Below are 14,916 nucleotides of genomic sequence, written 5' to 3' on the forward strand. Positions count from 1 at the left end.
GGCTGACAGCTTTGCACCGTCATACACACGCTACACCATTCACGATTGCATTCGATTGCATCCGCTACATTCACCTTCGTCTGGCACCCTCCCTCTGATGCTCAAGCCCGAGATCGACATGTTGACGAAATGATAGTGTAACCTTGTTTCGCCGTCAAGTTGTGCATTCCACCCGCCTCAATCCTTTCCGCTCTCCACCATGCCCAAAACCATCTCGTGCCCGCACGCTGGGTGCACCTACCTGTTCTCGAAACCCGTCCATCTACGCCGCCATCTGCTCTCGCATTCGGACGAATCAGTCTGGAAGTGTCCCGACTGCGATCAGGAGTTCAAACGCATCGACAGCTTTCAAAGGCACAAGAAGCGCATCCATCCTGACCAGCCTGATCTGGTTGCCGTCAAGATCGACTCAGACTCAAGTAACCAGGACAAGGATACCAAGTCGGACGCTGATGCCGAAGATCAGATCGACCATGAGTTACATGCCTCTCTGCCTCATGCCGAAACCAACACCAACACCAACGCTTCCGCATCTCCAGCCATACCAGTCGCTTTGCAGCAACTCAACGCTTACGATGCAAATTCAAATCCATCGCCTTCCACCAACACCACACGTAGTTCAGCTGCCTTCTCTCCCAGTACATCTGACGCGCGTCCTTCGGCCTCGTCCAGCTCCACCTACCATCGTTCGCACCTCTACCATCCCTATGCTCGCAACGATCATGGCTCGCAATCCGCCTCGTCCGCGCCTGCCCACTCTTCCACCAGCGACCCATCGAGCATCACCCACACTTCTTGGCAGCCACAGAGCAATCAACCCCAAATCTTTGATTCCACTCCCCATCCCTCGGCCACTGCGTCCACAGCGACTCCGTCTAGCTCGTTGTCCTTCTATCCCAACTTGTATGGAGCTCCGATCTCGTACAACGACTATGCCACCGCTGCTCCTGCAGCAGCCGCAGCAGCAGTAGCCTATGCTCAACCTGCCTCGGCTGACCACGCTGCTCCGCTTTCAATACCCTCGCTCACCCAACCCTCGCCTTCGTGGGGGTCTAGCTCCAACTCGGAAACTGAGGGGCAAAACTTTTTTGACGACATCCTTCAGTCGATCCTCATGGATTCCATCTCGAGCTTCGTACCGCATGAGCCAATGGCTCCTGTCGACTTTGGCGCCTCCACAGCCATGTCCACCGAAGCGTATACCTTTGGCGATCCCATCTCGTCCGCGCAGCACCAGCACCAGCAGCTCCAGAACCAGAATCAGAACCAGAATCAGAATCAGAATCAGAATCAGAATCAGAACCAGAACCAGAACCAGAATCAGAATCAGAATCAGAATCAGAACCAGAACCAGAACCAGATTCCGATGCAGAAACCCGCGCATCAGATGCACAACGACAATGCGTCCCTGCAAGCACAATCTCAGCCATCAGCAGCCTTGTCCGGCCAGCAACAGCACACTTCAACGCCAAAGCCAGACGCACCATGTGGCACGGGCACGGGCACGGGTTCGCATTCTCTTCCACAACCACTGGTCAACCTCGTCCCCTTTGCAACTTTTACCGAGTCGGCTTACAACTCGGGCAGATCGACGCCTGCAACACCACGCCATCCACCTGGCATCTCTATGGATGAATCCGACGAGATGGCGCGCTCCGTCGAAAAGGTGGGCGACCAGGCAGCTACCAACATTGGTGCTAGGACTCGAGATCTTGTACTGCATGGTGTCAACATCCCGAAAAAGCCACCACGCCTGACTGCAGTCTCTCTGTTCAACGCTGCGACGCGCCATATACGCTCGATGCTACCGTTGCTTCCTTCCTACTGGTTACTCGATCATCGACGGCTTGCTGCCGAGCGACCGTACGTCTTTGTTTCTCTTCTCGCTCTCGGAACGCTTTGGCAGCCACGCGCCGATGTCAAGGCGTACGGTGCCGAGCTCTGGCAACTCATCTTTCGCAGTATTTGGGCAGGTGCCGTCTTCTATCTCGATCAGCCTCAGCTGATGCGTGAAGCTACCGCGGTTATGGCTTTCACCCATCTCTACGCGTTTCTCTGTCGCGACGAGAACATCCGTCGCAAATCCATCCACAGCACCTACACCGGAAGCTCGCTCTGTCGAGAACACGGCTGGCGTCAGGGCATTTGGTTCCTCGTCGGGCCCTGGGAGCAGTCTCTGCAGCGATTGCTTGGGCCGAATCTGCAGATGGCTCTCGTTGAACTCGAAGTGCTTGCCAGAGATCAGACCACCAACAAGCTGTCATCCGAGCAGAAGAAGCTGCTCGAACATCTGCATGGCGTCTGGAAGCAGTGGTCCGACGCCGAAGAGGTGAATCGCAACATGATCTGCCACAGCATCACCGAATCGCACCATTCCGAATTTCTCTCGAGTTACAGTCAGATGCGTGCCATGGGTAGGATCGCTTGCCAGGCGCTAGTTCCATGTGCTGACGACGTGTGGGATGCAAAGACATCGATCGAATGGGCCAAGCTCGTGCTCGAGCACAAGGCTACGCGAGAAGGCTATCAGCGAGCGTTGCTTTCCGGTAAGAAGCAGCTCGGTCCGATCTTGGATGCTCTCTTCGGTATTCACGCACCCTCACCCGCTTCCAACGAGGACCAAGACGAGGACGCCAACGACGGTTCCACAAACAAGCGCGGCCTCGAACATATGCTCTGCTTCACAGTCAAAGAACACTTTGCGCTCTTGAGCCTACTCGAAGGTCTGCATCTGCTATGGACTGCTCGACACTCGCCGCCTTTCCGAACAGGCACTTCGTACGCTGCCGATTTCTCGCCAGCTCAACCTTGGCATTCCGCTGGTCTCGAAACGGCGTTTTGCATCAAAGGTGGCACCGCCTATCACAAGCTCAACGTGCTGGACACAGAAATGATGCTGGCAGCGCTTTCAAGGTGGATGCGACTGTATCATCAGTCGTACTTGCCCAACCCGGTGGCCAACTCGACTGGATTCAGCCGACCGATCAATGGCGATGGACGCGGTGAGGCTCAGCCGGTCGAGAATGGCACTTTCAAATCGGGAGCTTCTGTCAACAGAGCACGCGTGCCCAATTTGGGCCCCAGCAACGACCGCTTCCTGCTGCATTTCCGATTCCACGTTGTTCAGCTCTCGACGCTCTTCAACGCGCATCACGTCGTGCATGCGCTGGTGGCAACGTGCGGAGAACACGTCGAGGCCAACGTAACGATCCCAGCCAACAGAGCCAACGGAGCCAACGGAGCCAACGGAGCCAACGGAGCCAACGGAGCCAACGGAGCCAACGGAGCCAACGGAGCTAACGGAGCCAAAGGAGCTAACGGCGGTAGCGCAGGTAGCGGTGGTACAGCTGCGGCGCGGTCCGATCAGCCAACGTCGATTGCTCTACGTTGTGAAAGCTGTGTCAACGCATCCAGCTGTCCGTACCGCAACGCGCGTCTGCAGCGATGGGCGGCGGTGCATGCCGGAGCGGTGATCGGCAACTTCATGTCGATGCCACGACTGTCAAACCTGACACCCACCATCCTGGAAGGTCTGGGTCAAGCATTCGGCATCCTCGTCATCCTCTGCCGTCTGCAGCGATCGCCAGCACAGCGTCGACGTGCTTGCTGTCGATGCGCTGCCGACATCCGCGAAGCTTCGGTCGAACTCATCTCGGATCAATGTTTGCATTTGGATGCAGATCGTCCGAGTCCCACACAAACGCATCCAGAGATGGCGCAAGTCAAGTTTGATTCGAGCAACGACTGTTGGCTGCACCACGGAACGCTGGATGAAGGCGCAACACTGTTAGGTCAGCCGATTCAGGATTGGCCATTTGTGCTCCAGGATATGGGCAACGAGCTCAGAGGCGCCGCCGGTGCTTGGCAGACCGCCGAAGAGTTTTTGGGCGTCGCGCAAAAGTTACTCAACAGTTTCACTCTGTATGTCGAATGAACCACACAATCTGAGTTTTCGCAAGAGCCAAACCTGCTTTTTGATCAGTTGCGCAGTGCGTGTATGCTGACGAACAAGCGTGTCTGCTTGATGAGTGGATGAGCTGAGACTGAGCATCAGAATCGCAATTGCCACAAGAGCCGAGAAGCACCCACGACTTTCGCGATTGTGTTGAACCGAATCGTATGTGACAGCTCACAGAGTTTTATTTTCGAAAAAATTCATACACCAACCCAAGCCTAGAGAGGCTTATGCGGGAGTCAAGAATCGAATCCAAGATCCAGGCAAAAGGTAGGTAGGTCAATTAGAGGGGCAATGTGCTGTACGGTTAAATCCGCACAGGTCACAGAGTGAGTGAGTTACGTGGTAACCTCAGTGAACCCGGTGATAATGGTTCCCGAAATTTTTCTAGGCCCGGGGATTCGGGCGTATGATGGGTGAAAGGTGGGATTCTAACCCCGAATTTGGGCCCCATCCGTGCACGCGGCAGCCAGCCACGCATAACGCATCACGCATCACGCATCACGCATGGAATGCCAGATTCACGCACGGAGTTTGTTCACCCGTCCGCAGCCTTACCGCCTTCATGATTTGTGATTGCCCTAAATAGAAACCCTGAGTTACGTGGACACGGTAAGCTATAAATACGATGCTTGTCCGACCATGTCTGTGTGCTCGCTCTTCATTCAAAGAATTCTCATCACCATTCACGAACACGTCGAGACGTGAGTCACAAGTCAAACTTAGCACGATTCGCGCTCCATCCAAGCCAACTCGAAACAAGATCATCTGTGCCATTATCGTTGGCGCACTTGCAATTCTGGTGATTGAACCATTCAACGTACTTAACAAAGTCAAGATCAAGACCATGTCGACCAGTACTGCTGCACGCGCGATTTCTCGCGTCGTGGCTAAGAAGGTGCGCGCGATTGAGACGGCCGAAGGTGCCGGGGCTACGGTGCGTCGCTCGATCGGTACTCCGGCTCTGCGAAACATTTCGCCGTTCCTGATGCTCGACCATTTTCGCATTGCGGAAGGCGCCGGATTCCCTGACCATCCACACCGTGGACAAACGACGTGCACGTACATCCTAGATGGCAGTTCTCAACACGAAGACTTTGCCGGACACGCCGGCACGATTGGTCCTGGAGACGTGCAGTGGATGAACGCCGGTCACGGAATCATGCACGCCGAAATGCCGATCCATCGCGATGCGGACGGTAACAAACTACCAGACCCAGTCGGCCTGCAGCTCTGGGTGGACCTCCCCAAACAAGCCAAGAAAGAGCCACCGAGCTACCAAGAGTACCGCGCTGCACAGATCCCCACCGCCGAGTGGAAGAGCGAGAAGGAGACCGAGACCGAGAACGACGACGAGAAGGGCTACAAGATCAAGGTGGTCGTTGGCGAGTCGCATGGCGTCAAGAGCCCCATTGAGCTCCCCAAAAACGGCGGCGTGCTTTTCCTCGACCTGAACCTGGAACCCAACGGAAGTGTGTATCAGACAATCGACCCAGGATACAATGCGTTCATCTACACACTCGAAGGGCGTGTTGTCGTCGGAGACATCCCTGCAACCGCATTGACGCAAGGAGACAAGCGCGCGTTCAATCCGAGTACAGAGCCTACACCGGGCGAAGCGGTTGAGCCGTTCCACACACTCGTGCTCACCAAACACGGAGAGGCGGGCGTAAAGATCACGAACCCGAGTGCCGAGCAAAACGCCAGGTTGGTGCTGGTCGCAGGCGAACCGCTGGATCAGGAAGTGGTCCAGTACGGCCCGTTTGTCATGACGAACCGACAGGAGATCCAGCAGACGCTTCTGGACTTCCAAACGGGCAAGAACGGCTTCGAACGCGCCCCCGGCTGGAAGAGCAAGATCGGCGCCAAGATGATGTGATGCCGGGCTCGAGCCTCGTGCCCAAAGTGACAAGTCGCAATCAGAACGAGTTTTCGCTGTACTCTTCACAAATCACAAATAACTTATTGGAAGACTAGAAATTTTAGCTCGGAAGCGTCTGTTGTGCAGAATCTGTGGAAAGCGTAGTCTGTGGAAAGCCAGTTTGGACAAGCGAGGCGCAGTTGGAGGTTCATGCGAGCGGAATCTGGCCGTCGGCGTGGTGGGCTTTGCTTGCTTGATATGTGTGCGATAGGCTGTTGTACTCGTTCTTGACATGGTGCATGGTAGTCATCAACGATGGTATTTGCGCGGGCTGACTCTGGTTGATGAGATCGTGGATGGAAAAGCTCTGCCAGTACGAGTTGCTGCGATTGTACAGACGTTGGCCTTTGGGTTTGGGGACGAGCGGTGGGTCGGTCTGGAAGACCTGCTGTAGGATTTGGATGTCGTGCGGGATGTCGAAGGCGTCCATGGTGTCGACGTAAGTGAAGAGGTAGTAAAAGTTATCAAAGCCGCACCAAGTGATGGCGCTCAGGCAGAGCGAGCATGGTTCGTGCGTGGAGAGGAAAATGCAGTCCTTTGGATCGATTCTTGGCTCGTGCTTTGAGGCGAGCGCATTGTTGTGTTTGTGAAATTCGAGCAACGTATTGATTTCCCCATGCAAGAGCGGGGATGTGATTTCGTCGTTGGTGCAGCACACGATGGGCGAGAGCGTCGACTTGGACAGGATCGCCGCACCAAACACTTTGCAACCACGTTCCACCGCCGATGTGGTGAGCGGGATGATGTTGGACCGGATCGTGCTGAGCAGCGTCGACGCCAGCGTCGATGGTTCGTGACCGTGGTGTAGCGAAGAGCAACTCATTCTCGGTCAAGCTTGAGCGATTCGAGCCGACGACCCACAAAGTCGCAACGCTTTATACGTTGCCGCTCCTTGCTGCTCCACGCGCCACTTTGACAGCACAGTCCATCGCATTGTCGCGTCCCGTCGCTATCGGATGTGCGCATTACTAACAGTACACACGACACTTACCAGCGCAATTCACGACTCCTCGGCCCGTCGGATACGCCGCCCATCCGTGTCGGTTGAGGTTGCCAATTCTCGGCCAACTCCGAGCACGCGCTTGACGATTTGTGATTCGTGATTCGTGATTCGTGATTCACTTTGCATCCCGCTTCATGCACGATTATCACGGATTATTCACGATTATGGTTTTTGTAATCGGAAAGAATATCTTATCACCCTCTGAATCGTGAAATGTGAAAAATTCGTGAATGTTGCGGATACGGCACAGTAAAGCGAAAGACTTGTCCAAATATTTTGTAGCTCAGTCACCATATCCGCAACACTCACACTCGTGACGGAACGCGGTCGACTTTCCGCTCGGGTTCGCACATCGATGTGAAGGCAAAAAAAAAAGAAACGCAAAAGGGGGGCTAAAAAGCACAGAGATTCCATCTAACTTTAAGTGATGTCAAGTTGAATCGACTTGAACCGTTCCGATGCATTTCGCTCTTGACAGCTGATTGCCACCATCATCGGCGGCGATAAGTTCTGAGCACATACCGATTTTGCAGCGACGACGACTGGTGCAGTGCGAAGCGTCTTTGCGGTGGTGCATCATACAATGGGAGGCGTTGGTCGAAACTTGGACCTGAAACCAACTGGTTGAGCCAACTGGTTGAGATGCCGAAATGTGCCGCTCGCAGACAAGATTCAATGAAGCTCGGCGGGTGGACAGCAAAGCCAAAGGCAAAGCCAAAGCGCAGGCTCGAGCAATGCAAGTCGACATCGGCGAGGTTGCGTTTCAATGCCGCAGCTCAGAGCGTCGGGATCAACTGATCGCTGATCATGACGGCGCTAGCACACTGGACTGCAAACAAGACGACAACACTGGCGGCGAGCACGCACCGCAAGCGGACGACGATAGATGGTGCGTCATCTGTCACACTGTGCCGATGGTAGATGCTGCGGTGCTACCAAACTGTCTTCACTCGCAGTTTTGCTTTTCGTGCATCGTTCGGTGGAGCACGATCAAACGTACGTGTCCATTGTGTCTGTGCTCGATGGGCGAGTACGTGATTCACAGTGTTCGTGCAGACGACGATTTCGTACGTTACTACCTGCCTCCCGTATCGCTCGACGCTTGTTCAATCCGATCTGGCCCAACGAATGTCGGTGCGCGTGCGTCAGCTGAAAGGCGCACAATCGTTTCGCAGGTGCAACGTGCTCGATCACAACGAAGCCGCAACCGCTCTCAACCAACGCTGGCATTTCGAGCGCACGTCTACCGGCATGCACTGTACGCGGCGCATGTAGGCTCGAACCACCACACGGGCTATACCGCGTGCCCTTGCCCCAGCGCGATCCGCGCCGACGTGCGCATCGGCGGCTCCATCGTGGCGCGTATCACCACGTTTCTCACGCGCGAACTTGAGCTCTTCGCGCACGTCGATATCGAGTTTGTCACCAACTACTTGATCGGCTTGCTCCAGGTGCATCGCATCGGAGACGACGAGCTGGTAGAATGCGTCGCCACGTTTGTCGGAGGCGAGCACAAGGCGAAACATTTGCTCCACGAGTTGGAATCTTGGTTGAGAAGCGGTAGGACCGAATTGAGGTACTGGGACTCCTCTCCGTGGTTGCAGTACCAACACACGCAGCCAAATCCATACACCGACGCGCATAGGCTGTCTTCTCGCTCAGCAGCAACACGCATCGCATGAGCGAGACCGACGAAATCGAGTTCTGCTGGTCAGCATCTCGAATACAAACACTACAGCGCCGCCGAAAGCCACATACCACGTGCCACGAGCTGCGAGCTGCGAGCTGTCGGACCAACTCAAGACTCGTGACTGGGACTCACAACGGTCACTGCAGCGCAAGCACGCAAGCACACATGCGAGAAGATTCACGATTCTGTGCTTCACGATTCGTGATCGTGATTGGTGATTGTTGCTGTCGTCCTCGCATGTGCGCCGCACGCCGTGATATGAGCTATGTTAAGTTCAAAGATTTGATGCGCTGTCACGTGTTTCTCGCACAAGCTGGACGATTTGGCGAGAATGGTGAATCGTGAATTCGTGACTGGCGGATCACAGAATCCGGGATCCGTGATTGTTGCTCAGACCAGCAACATCACGTTGAGCATCGATCGCGTTGGCAAGGATTGTTTGTTGGTATCACGTACTGCATCGACGATACCAAGAACTGTTCGGAGGCGGACTGCAGACAAGTATTGACGGTAGACGTTGAAACGAGTAGGATAGTGTAGAACGATGACGGAGAGCGGGCAGTATGTGATGCGCAAGGTGCGCGAATGCGAGTTGGCACGTATGGCTGTTATTCGGCATGACGCATTCATGGAGAATCCACACTTGGACGAGCAGGATGAGCTTAGTCGCTTGTTGGCTACGGAGCCGGACGCCGAGTTGGGTCGTCCAGCGACACGCGACGAAGCCTTGTGTCAGATCACGTCTCGACTCGCTGAATCCTTCGCCAAACCGTCATCGCACGTTATAGGCATCTACCACCTCGCGCACGCGACCAAGATGATCGATCATCATGACGTGCATGACTCGTCCGATCTACCGAGCTCCGCTACCTTGGCAGGATTTGCAATCTGGATCAAAATCACCCCGCATTCTACCCCGGACTCGACACATACAGACCAAATCGAACAGCGCCGCCCGTCTCTGCTAAACCGCTTCTCTGCCCAACTCAACCGAACTAGAGAACGTGAGATGAAAAATAAGCTTTACTGGTTCCTGAAATTGCTCGTCATCCATCCGATCTTTCAGAGACTCGGCCTAGGCTCCAAACTCGTCAAATGGGGAACTCGCAGAGCCGACTCAGAAAACATCGACGCTTGGCTCGAAAGTAGCCCCATGGGAATAAAAACTTACCTCAATACAGGCTTCAAGGTACTAGGCATGGACAAAATCGTCGAACCAAGAGCTGCAAACGGGTTCGTTGAATGGCCCTACATGATCTACCAACCCAAGCCCAACCACGGCCAAAGCCAAAGCCAAAGCGAAGACCAAAGCCAAAGCCAAAGCCAAAGCCAAAGCCAAAGCCAAAGCCACTAGTTTTCAGCCACGCCACATGCAATCTACGCTTGGTCTTAACGGTATGTTGCACCAATCCAATCAAACCACATATGCCACATCAGTGCAATCACGAGCCACGAGTGATGCACGCAACAGTGCTAAAGGCTTGACTTGCTAGAACCGACCACTACAAAGCAAACGAGCATCGTAAGCAACACAGCCGTCTGCTCACACCGCTGCAACTCCACCATCAACGCCTGGCCGTGTCTCGCGCCTAGGCTTCAGCGTCTTTGTCATCGACTTGAAGCTGAGCCCATCCTGTCGAGTCCCAACGTATCTTTTCTGCACAAAGATCGCCAGCGATGCCATCGTCGACACCGCCAACGTCCCCGAGACAAACGCGATAAATCCTGTAAATCCGTAGCTACCATACGTTGATTCGCGATCCATGTGTTTTGGATAGAATTGCACTGCTATGATTGGTCCCACCATGGCTGCTGAACCTCTGACGACAATCAGATAGAGAAAGCGGACCGAAAACTCGTGCGATCTCGACTTGTCGGCAATGTCCCTGGAAACGGGAGTCAAGAAACACGAAAATCCACCGCCGGTCAAGCCGTAAAATACGACAAACACCACAATCTTGGTCAACGAACTGCCGGCAAAGCCAAACACGAGCGCGGTAAATACCAAATTGAGCGTCGTGGATGTTGCCATAAGCAAGGGATACGAGAATCGATCGACGAGGTATCCTAGCACAAAGTACGTGATGGCCGCCGACGCATTGAATGCGGAAAGGATACCAGTAGAGGTGTCGGAGCTGAATCCCATTGAAGACGCGTAATTGGATATGTTGAGCGAGACAGAGTACCATGCCGTTGTCTGCGTGAGCAGAGCGACAATGTTGAGCAAGGTGACGCCGGATAGAAGCGAGCGTGGAAAGCCCGGCAAGACTTGCTTGCATCGGAAAGGTGTCGAGACGCGCACCAGTTTGACGCCAGCGTTTAAACATAGAACCGCACCGCCGGTAATCACGAGCTGCGCCAGAGCCCATACCCTCAGCGTCCATCGAAATCCGACTGTCTGGAGGAGCTCCGAGAAAATGATGGGCCATACGATACCACCGATTCCCGAACCGCCGAAAATGATGGCCGTGGCGAAACCTCTTCTCCGATCCCACCAATTGGGCAGCCAAAGAATGACGGCGGTAAAGATGTTACCGCCAAACATGCCGTAGACGAGGCCTTGAAATACAACCAGCAGTGCGACCGAGTTGGCGAAGCTGGCGATGAGTAACGATAGCGAAGAGCCAGCTACACAGGCATACGTAAAAGTCTTTACGAGCGTCGGATAGCGCGAGTAGATGCCAAAGGTGAGCAGCGTGATGACGTGCTGTCCGGCCAGAAGAGTGGTTCCGATCGATGAGGTGGCAGTGAGTGAAGACTGATGAAAGGGCGAGCGAGGATCATGTTGATGGTATTCCTGGAAGGAGCCGTAGCCTGCTGCTGCGCCCCAGATCATAAACTCGGTGGCTGCCGAGGCGAGAACAAACTTCCACGCATTCCAGCCTCGATCTTTGACGGGTACCGCCGAGTCATGCTCAGAGTTGTCGACAGAGACAGCGCAGGATGAAGACTGACGCTGCACAACACTGCAGCGCTTGTTGGTGAGAATTGGTGCATCTCGAGCGACAGGTAGTGGCTGCGCGCCAAGAGATGGCGATGGCTTGCTCGCCTTGTGAGCGAGATCGAGAGCTTGTTCTTCGAGATCAACGCAGGCTGCTTGCTTTTCGCCTACGCCCGACTTTGCCGACGGTGTAGACCGTGACGATGGTTCGACGTAGTTCTGATGAGACTCTTTGTCAAGACGGACGAGCTGGAGCGGATCCATCATATGAGCGGGCCACGAGGATTCGGAGCAAGGGCCAAGCGTCTCCAGAGGTTGAACAGTATGGCGTGATCGATGTATAGGAATGTCGCCATTGATGAAGGAATCGAAAGAAAAGCATGCGAGCTACGGTGGGGTTGTGACTGAACCATTTTAATGCCCACAGTGCTGGCGGAGACGATCGCTTTTGTCAAGTCACAGAACAGATGAAGGGCATTGTCACTGCTGCTTCGCCTTTCACACAATCTTGCATCGAGCTACGCTCTTGCATCGACGTGATGAGAGCAAGAGCACATGTGACTCTAGAAACCAAAGCCGACACACCAACAAAGAGGGTTGGATCGGGACCAAGCCGAGATGAAGCCGACCCTTTTTTCGTGATAGCTGCGCACCGAGTCCAAACTTTGAGCGTGTGAGCCGCAAGACATGCTAGCTCAAGGTGCCACGACTCGTGTTTGCTTCGAGTATGTATCGCTTTGCCAAGCCAGACAAGGAAGAGCATCTCAGAACGACCCGCCAAGCTGCACCAACCGAGTTGGGCACCACCACGAGACGTTTTACGTGTTTTGCCGTGATGTATCGGAAATTTCGGATGTGCCTTCAGATCTTGACACTTGACCGCCTTGTGCCTTGCAAAATGATGACCGCTCTGCTTGAACGCCAGCAAGCTCGGCTGGTCTAGCGCTCATTCCGCCCAACGAGCGACGATCCAGTCGACTTTCGGCGTGTTGGCCGGGCGAATTTCAACCTTGTTGAGCCACAGTCACGAGTGCTCTCTGTCGTGAGCAAGTCGTGGGTGATGCTCAAAAACGTTCGCGGTTGTCTTGTCAACAAATCACATCGTGAATCGTGAGGCAATCGTGAATGTTCATAACTTTGCCCAGCGTCATGTCACAGGCACGAACCGGTAAGCTTCGTTCTTGTAGACGACGTCGCTCCAGTGGTGAGTAGAGTCGGTCGTCCTGGTCCAAACGTAGGATAAATTCACAAGTTTGACAACCTGATCAAGCTTTGCTCAAGCTTTGCTCAAGCTTTGCTCTGGCCCAGGTGGTACAGAGCCACAAGCATTCACACATTGTCCAACAGCGTGACGCACACAATAGCCAACGAGCCAACAGTCTAGGTTGGATCACAGACCCTTTTGGATTCGCGAGCTAACCTGGTCACCAGTGTACGACAAACGTGCGAGTTTCTTGTCCAGATCGAATTGCCCGATCGCCAAAGATCTGCAGCGATGGAGTTGCGACACGAGCATGGCGAACCTTGTCAAAAAGTTGCCCATGTGATTGCGATCGACCAGGCGGAAGCAAGATCGGCGTATTCACGATTGCTGTCCAAATCTCCTCGCGAGAAGATCTGCAACGGGCGAGGCACGGATCAAGGCTGCGGAAACGCCGGATAGAAGTACAAACGAAGCCGAAACCAAGCAACATTCGTGATTTGTGGATGGCTCAACCAACGAATTCGGACACGCTGATAGCCACTCGTGACTGTGGTGGTGTCACGCCTGGATGTTCTCTCGTACGAGTAACCTCGCACGTGACATCCGTCATGACTCATCCGACTAGCTCAGCCTAGAATTACCTCGCACGTGACATCCAATGTACCTTCACCTTAGCCGTACACGTACTCGCAGGCTAGTTATCAGCTAGCCAGCCCTTACACTTCTATCTGGCAATCCAGGATCATCGTTATCTATAAGTCATATTGTGTACAAGATTATACAATTGTGACAGGTGGCTTCGGTAATAGCAATTCACGATTGACGCGGCATGTCATCATCGGTTCCCTTCTGAGACACACACCTCGTCTCGATCTTTTGACAGGCATGAAAACAAGCCAGCAGCCAAACTACGAAAACAAATGACTTGCGTCGGCTTGACACATCGGCGGCCATCAGCGAAGCTTTTGTATACAGATCGAAATGCAAGTCTCACCACACAATCTTGATTGATCGCGGAGCAATTGGCAAGCATGGCGATGACCGAGATCATCCCGCGCTTGCTTCCAAGAGATTCTGCATCGCACCTTCTGCATCAGAGAGTTGCTCGATGCGTTTCGTCCACCGCATAGCGTTTAGGGCCCACTTCCGATCGTGAATTTCGTCATGGCCAGGCCAGGCGAGCAACCAATCGTGAATTACGAACACGAATTAGTCACGAGTTGTTGAAAAAATCTTCCGGCCACGCGTCTATTGTCTCTGCTTCTTGCAGGCCGACTTACAGTCGTGAGTAAGTTGTTCGTGATTGACGGTTCATTTCGCAAATTACAAATCGCCTGCTGCATACTGCAGTCCCTGCGTCAAGCACGAATCCATTCTTCAATCGCCGCTTTTCAGCAAAGTCACGAGTGCACGGATGTCGCACGACGCCACTCTGTGACTCTGGTCTCTGTTGATCCACTCAGATTCGTGAATTCGTGAGTGTATTGCCGCTCAACGTAAGCAGTAAGCCGAACGTGAACGTTGCATCCTCGATTCGTCCAGAACAGCTTAACACATCGCTCAGAGCTGCTCGAGTCAAATTTATTCTCGCTGTACGCCTAATCGCCGAAGCTCGTCAGTCCACAACCGAGGGCTTCCTTGCCAGTCGATCCTTGTCCTTCTGCTGGTACTTATACGCGGCCGATCTTTGCGCCTTTTTTCTTCCGAACATTCACGATTGTTTCTTCTCACTCTCCCAGAATCAATTCTCATCCGCTCATCTATCATGTCTACCGTCAACCTTGGAACTGTCTTCAAGGGCTCCAAGTCCGGCAAGGTCGTCAAGGCGCAGGGCGGCGAGCGCACCATCAACGCACGCGATGTTGTGATCGACATCACCCACTCGGGTTTGTGCTTTACTGACATTCACTACCTCAAAAAGGACATGGTCCTCGGCCATGAAGGCGTCGGCATCGTCTCGCAAGTCGGTCCACAAGTCAAAAACTTCAAGAACGGCGACCGCGTCGGTTGGGGCTACAACCACGGCTCATGCGGTACCTGGCAGTTTTGCAAAAACGGTCGCGACACCAACTGCTACCAGAACCAGATGTACGCCAGCGCCGATCTCGACCAGGCTTCGTTCGGTGACAAGTTTGTCATCACCGAAGAATTCCTGCACCTGATCCTCGACGCACTCGAGCTCAAGCACGCTGCTCCTTTGCA

The 14,916-nt window shown here is 54.0% G+C and overlaps 7 protein-coding genes across 7 annotated transcripts in view; 5 read left to right on the plus strand and 2 right to left on the minus strand.

Annotated features, from left to right (window-relative positions):
- Window positions 1–199: 199 nt before the first annotated feature.
- UMAG_05937 (Putative Cys(2)His(2) zinc finger protein) lies at window positions 200–3,934 on the plus strand (the record flags this gene model as incomplete). Its single annotated transcript, XM_011393970.1, has 1 exon — window positions 200–3,934. The coding sequence occupies one exon, from the start codon at window positions 200–202 to the stop codon at window positions 3,932–3,934; it is 3,735 nt and encodes a 1,244-aa protein (XP_011392272.1).
- Window positions 3,935–4,802: 868 nt separating this feature from the next.
- On the plus strand, window positions 4,803–5,834 carry UMAG_05938 (uncharacterized protein; the record flags this gene model as incomplete). Its single annotated transcript, XM_011393971.1, has 1 exon — window positions 4,803–5,834. The coding sequence occupies one exon, from the start codon at window positions 4,803–4,805 to the stop codon at window positions 5,832–5,834; it is 1,032 nt and encodes a 343-aa protein (XP_011392273.1).
- A 190-nt stretch (window positions 5,835–6,024) lies between these two features.
- Window positions 6,025–6,699, minus strand: UMAG_05939 (uncharacterized protein; the record flags this gene model as incomplete). The annotated part of the gene is made up of 1 exon (XM_011393972.1): window positions 6,025–6,699. The coding sequence occupies one exon, from the start codon at window positions 6,697–6,699 to the stop codon at window positions 6,025–6,027; it is 675 nt and encodes a 224-aa protein (XP_011392274.1).
- An 830-nt stretch (window positions 6,700–7,529) lies between these two features.
- Window positions 7,530–8,561, plus strand: UMAG_05940 (uncharacterized protein; the record flags this gene model as incomplete). The annotated part of the gene is made up of 1 exon (XM_011393973.1): window positions 7,530–8,561. The coding sequence occupies one exon, from the start codon at window positions 7,530–7,532 to the stop codon at window positions 8,559–8,561; it is 1,032 nt and encodes a 343-aa protein (XP_011392275.1).
- A 552-nt stretch (window positions 8,562–9,113) lies between these two features.
- On the plus strand, window positions 9,114–9,923 carry UMAG_12027 (uncharacterized protein; the record flags this gene model as incomplete). The annotated part of the gene is made up of 1 exon (XM_011394047.1): window positions 9,114–9,923. One exon carries the CDS (start codon window positions 9,114–9,116, stop codon window positions 9,921–9,923), a length of 810 nt encoding a protein of 269 aa, XP_011392349.1.
- Window positions 9,924–10,112: 189 nt separating this feature from the next.
- UMAG_05942 (uncharacterized protein) lies at window positions 10,113–11,774 on the minus strand (the record flags this gene model as incomplete). Its single annotated transcript, XM_011393974.1, has 1 exon — window positions 10,113–11,774. One exon carries the CDS (start codon window positions 11,772–11,774, stop codon window positions 10,113–10,115), a length of 1,662 nt encoding a protein of 553 aa, XP_011392276.1.
- A 2,705-nt stretch (window positions 11,775–14,479) lies between these two features.
- The window catches only part of UMAG_15025 (putative NADP-dependent alcohol dehydrogenase), a gene marked incomplete at both ends in the record, with an annotated part of 947 nt that continues 510 nt past the window's right edge, over window positions 14,480–14,916 (plus strand). Inside the window, one exon of the mRNA XM_011394057.1 lies at window positions 14,480–14,914. Coding sequence (XP_011392359.1) covers window positions 14,480–14,914 — 435 coding nt within the window. The remainder of the gene's footprint in view (window positions 14,915–14,916) is intronic.

This window comes from Mycosarcoma maydis, chromosome 20 (genome assembly GCF_000328475.2).
Source record: "Mycosarcoma maydis chromosome 20, whole genome shotgun sequence".
In the NCBI taxonomy this organism is placed as follows: domain Eukaryota; kingdom Fungi; phylum Basidiomycota; class Ustilaginomycetes; order Ustilaginales; genus Mycosarcoma; species Mycosarcoma maydis.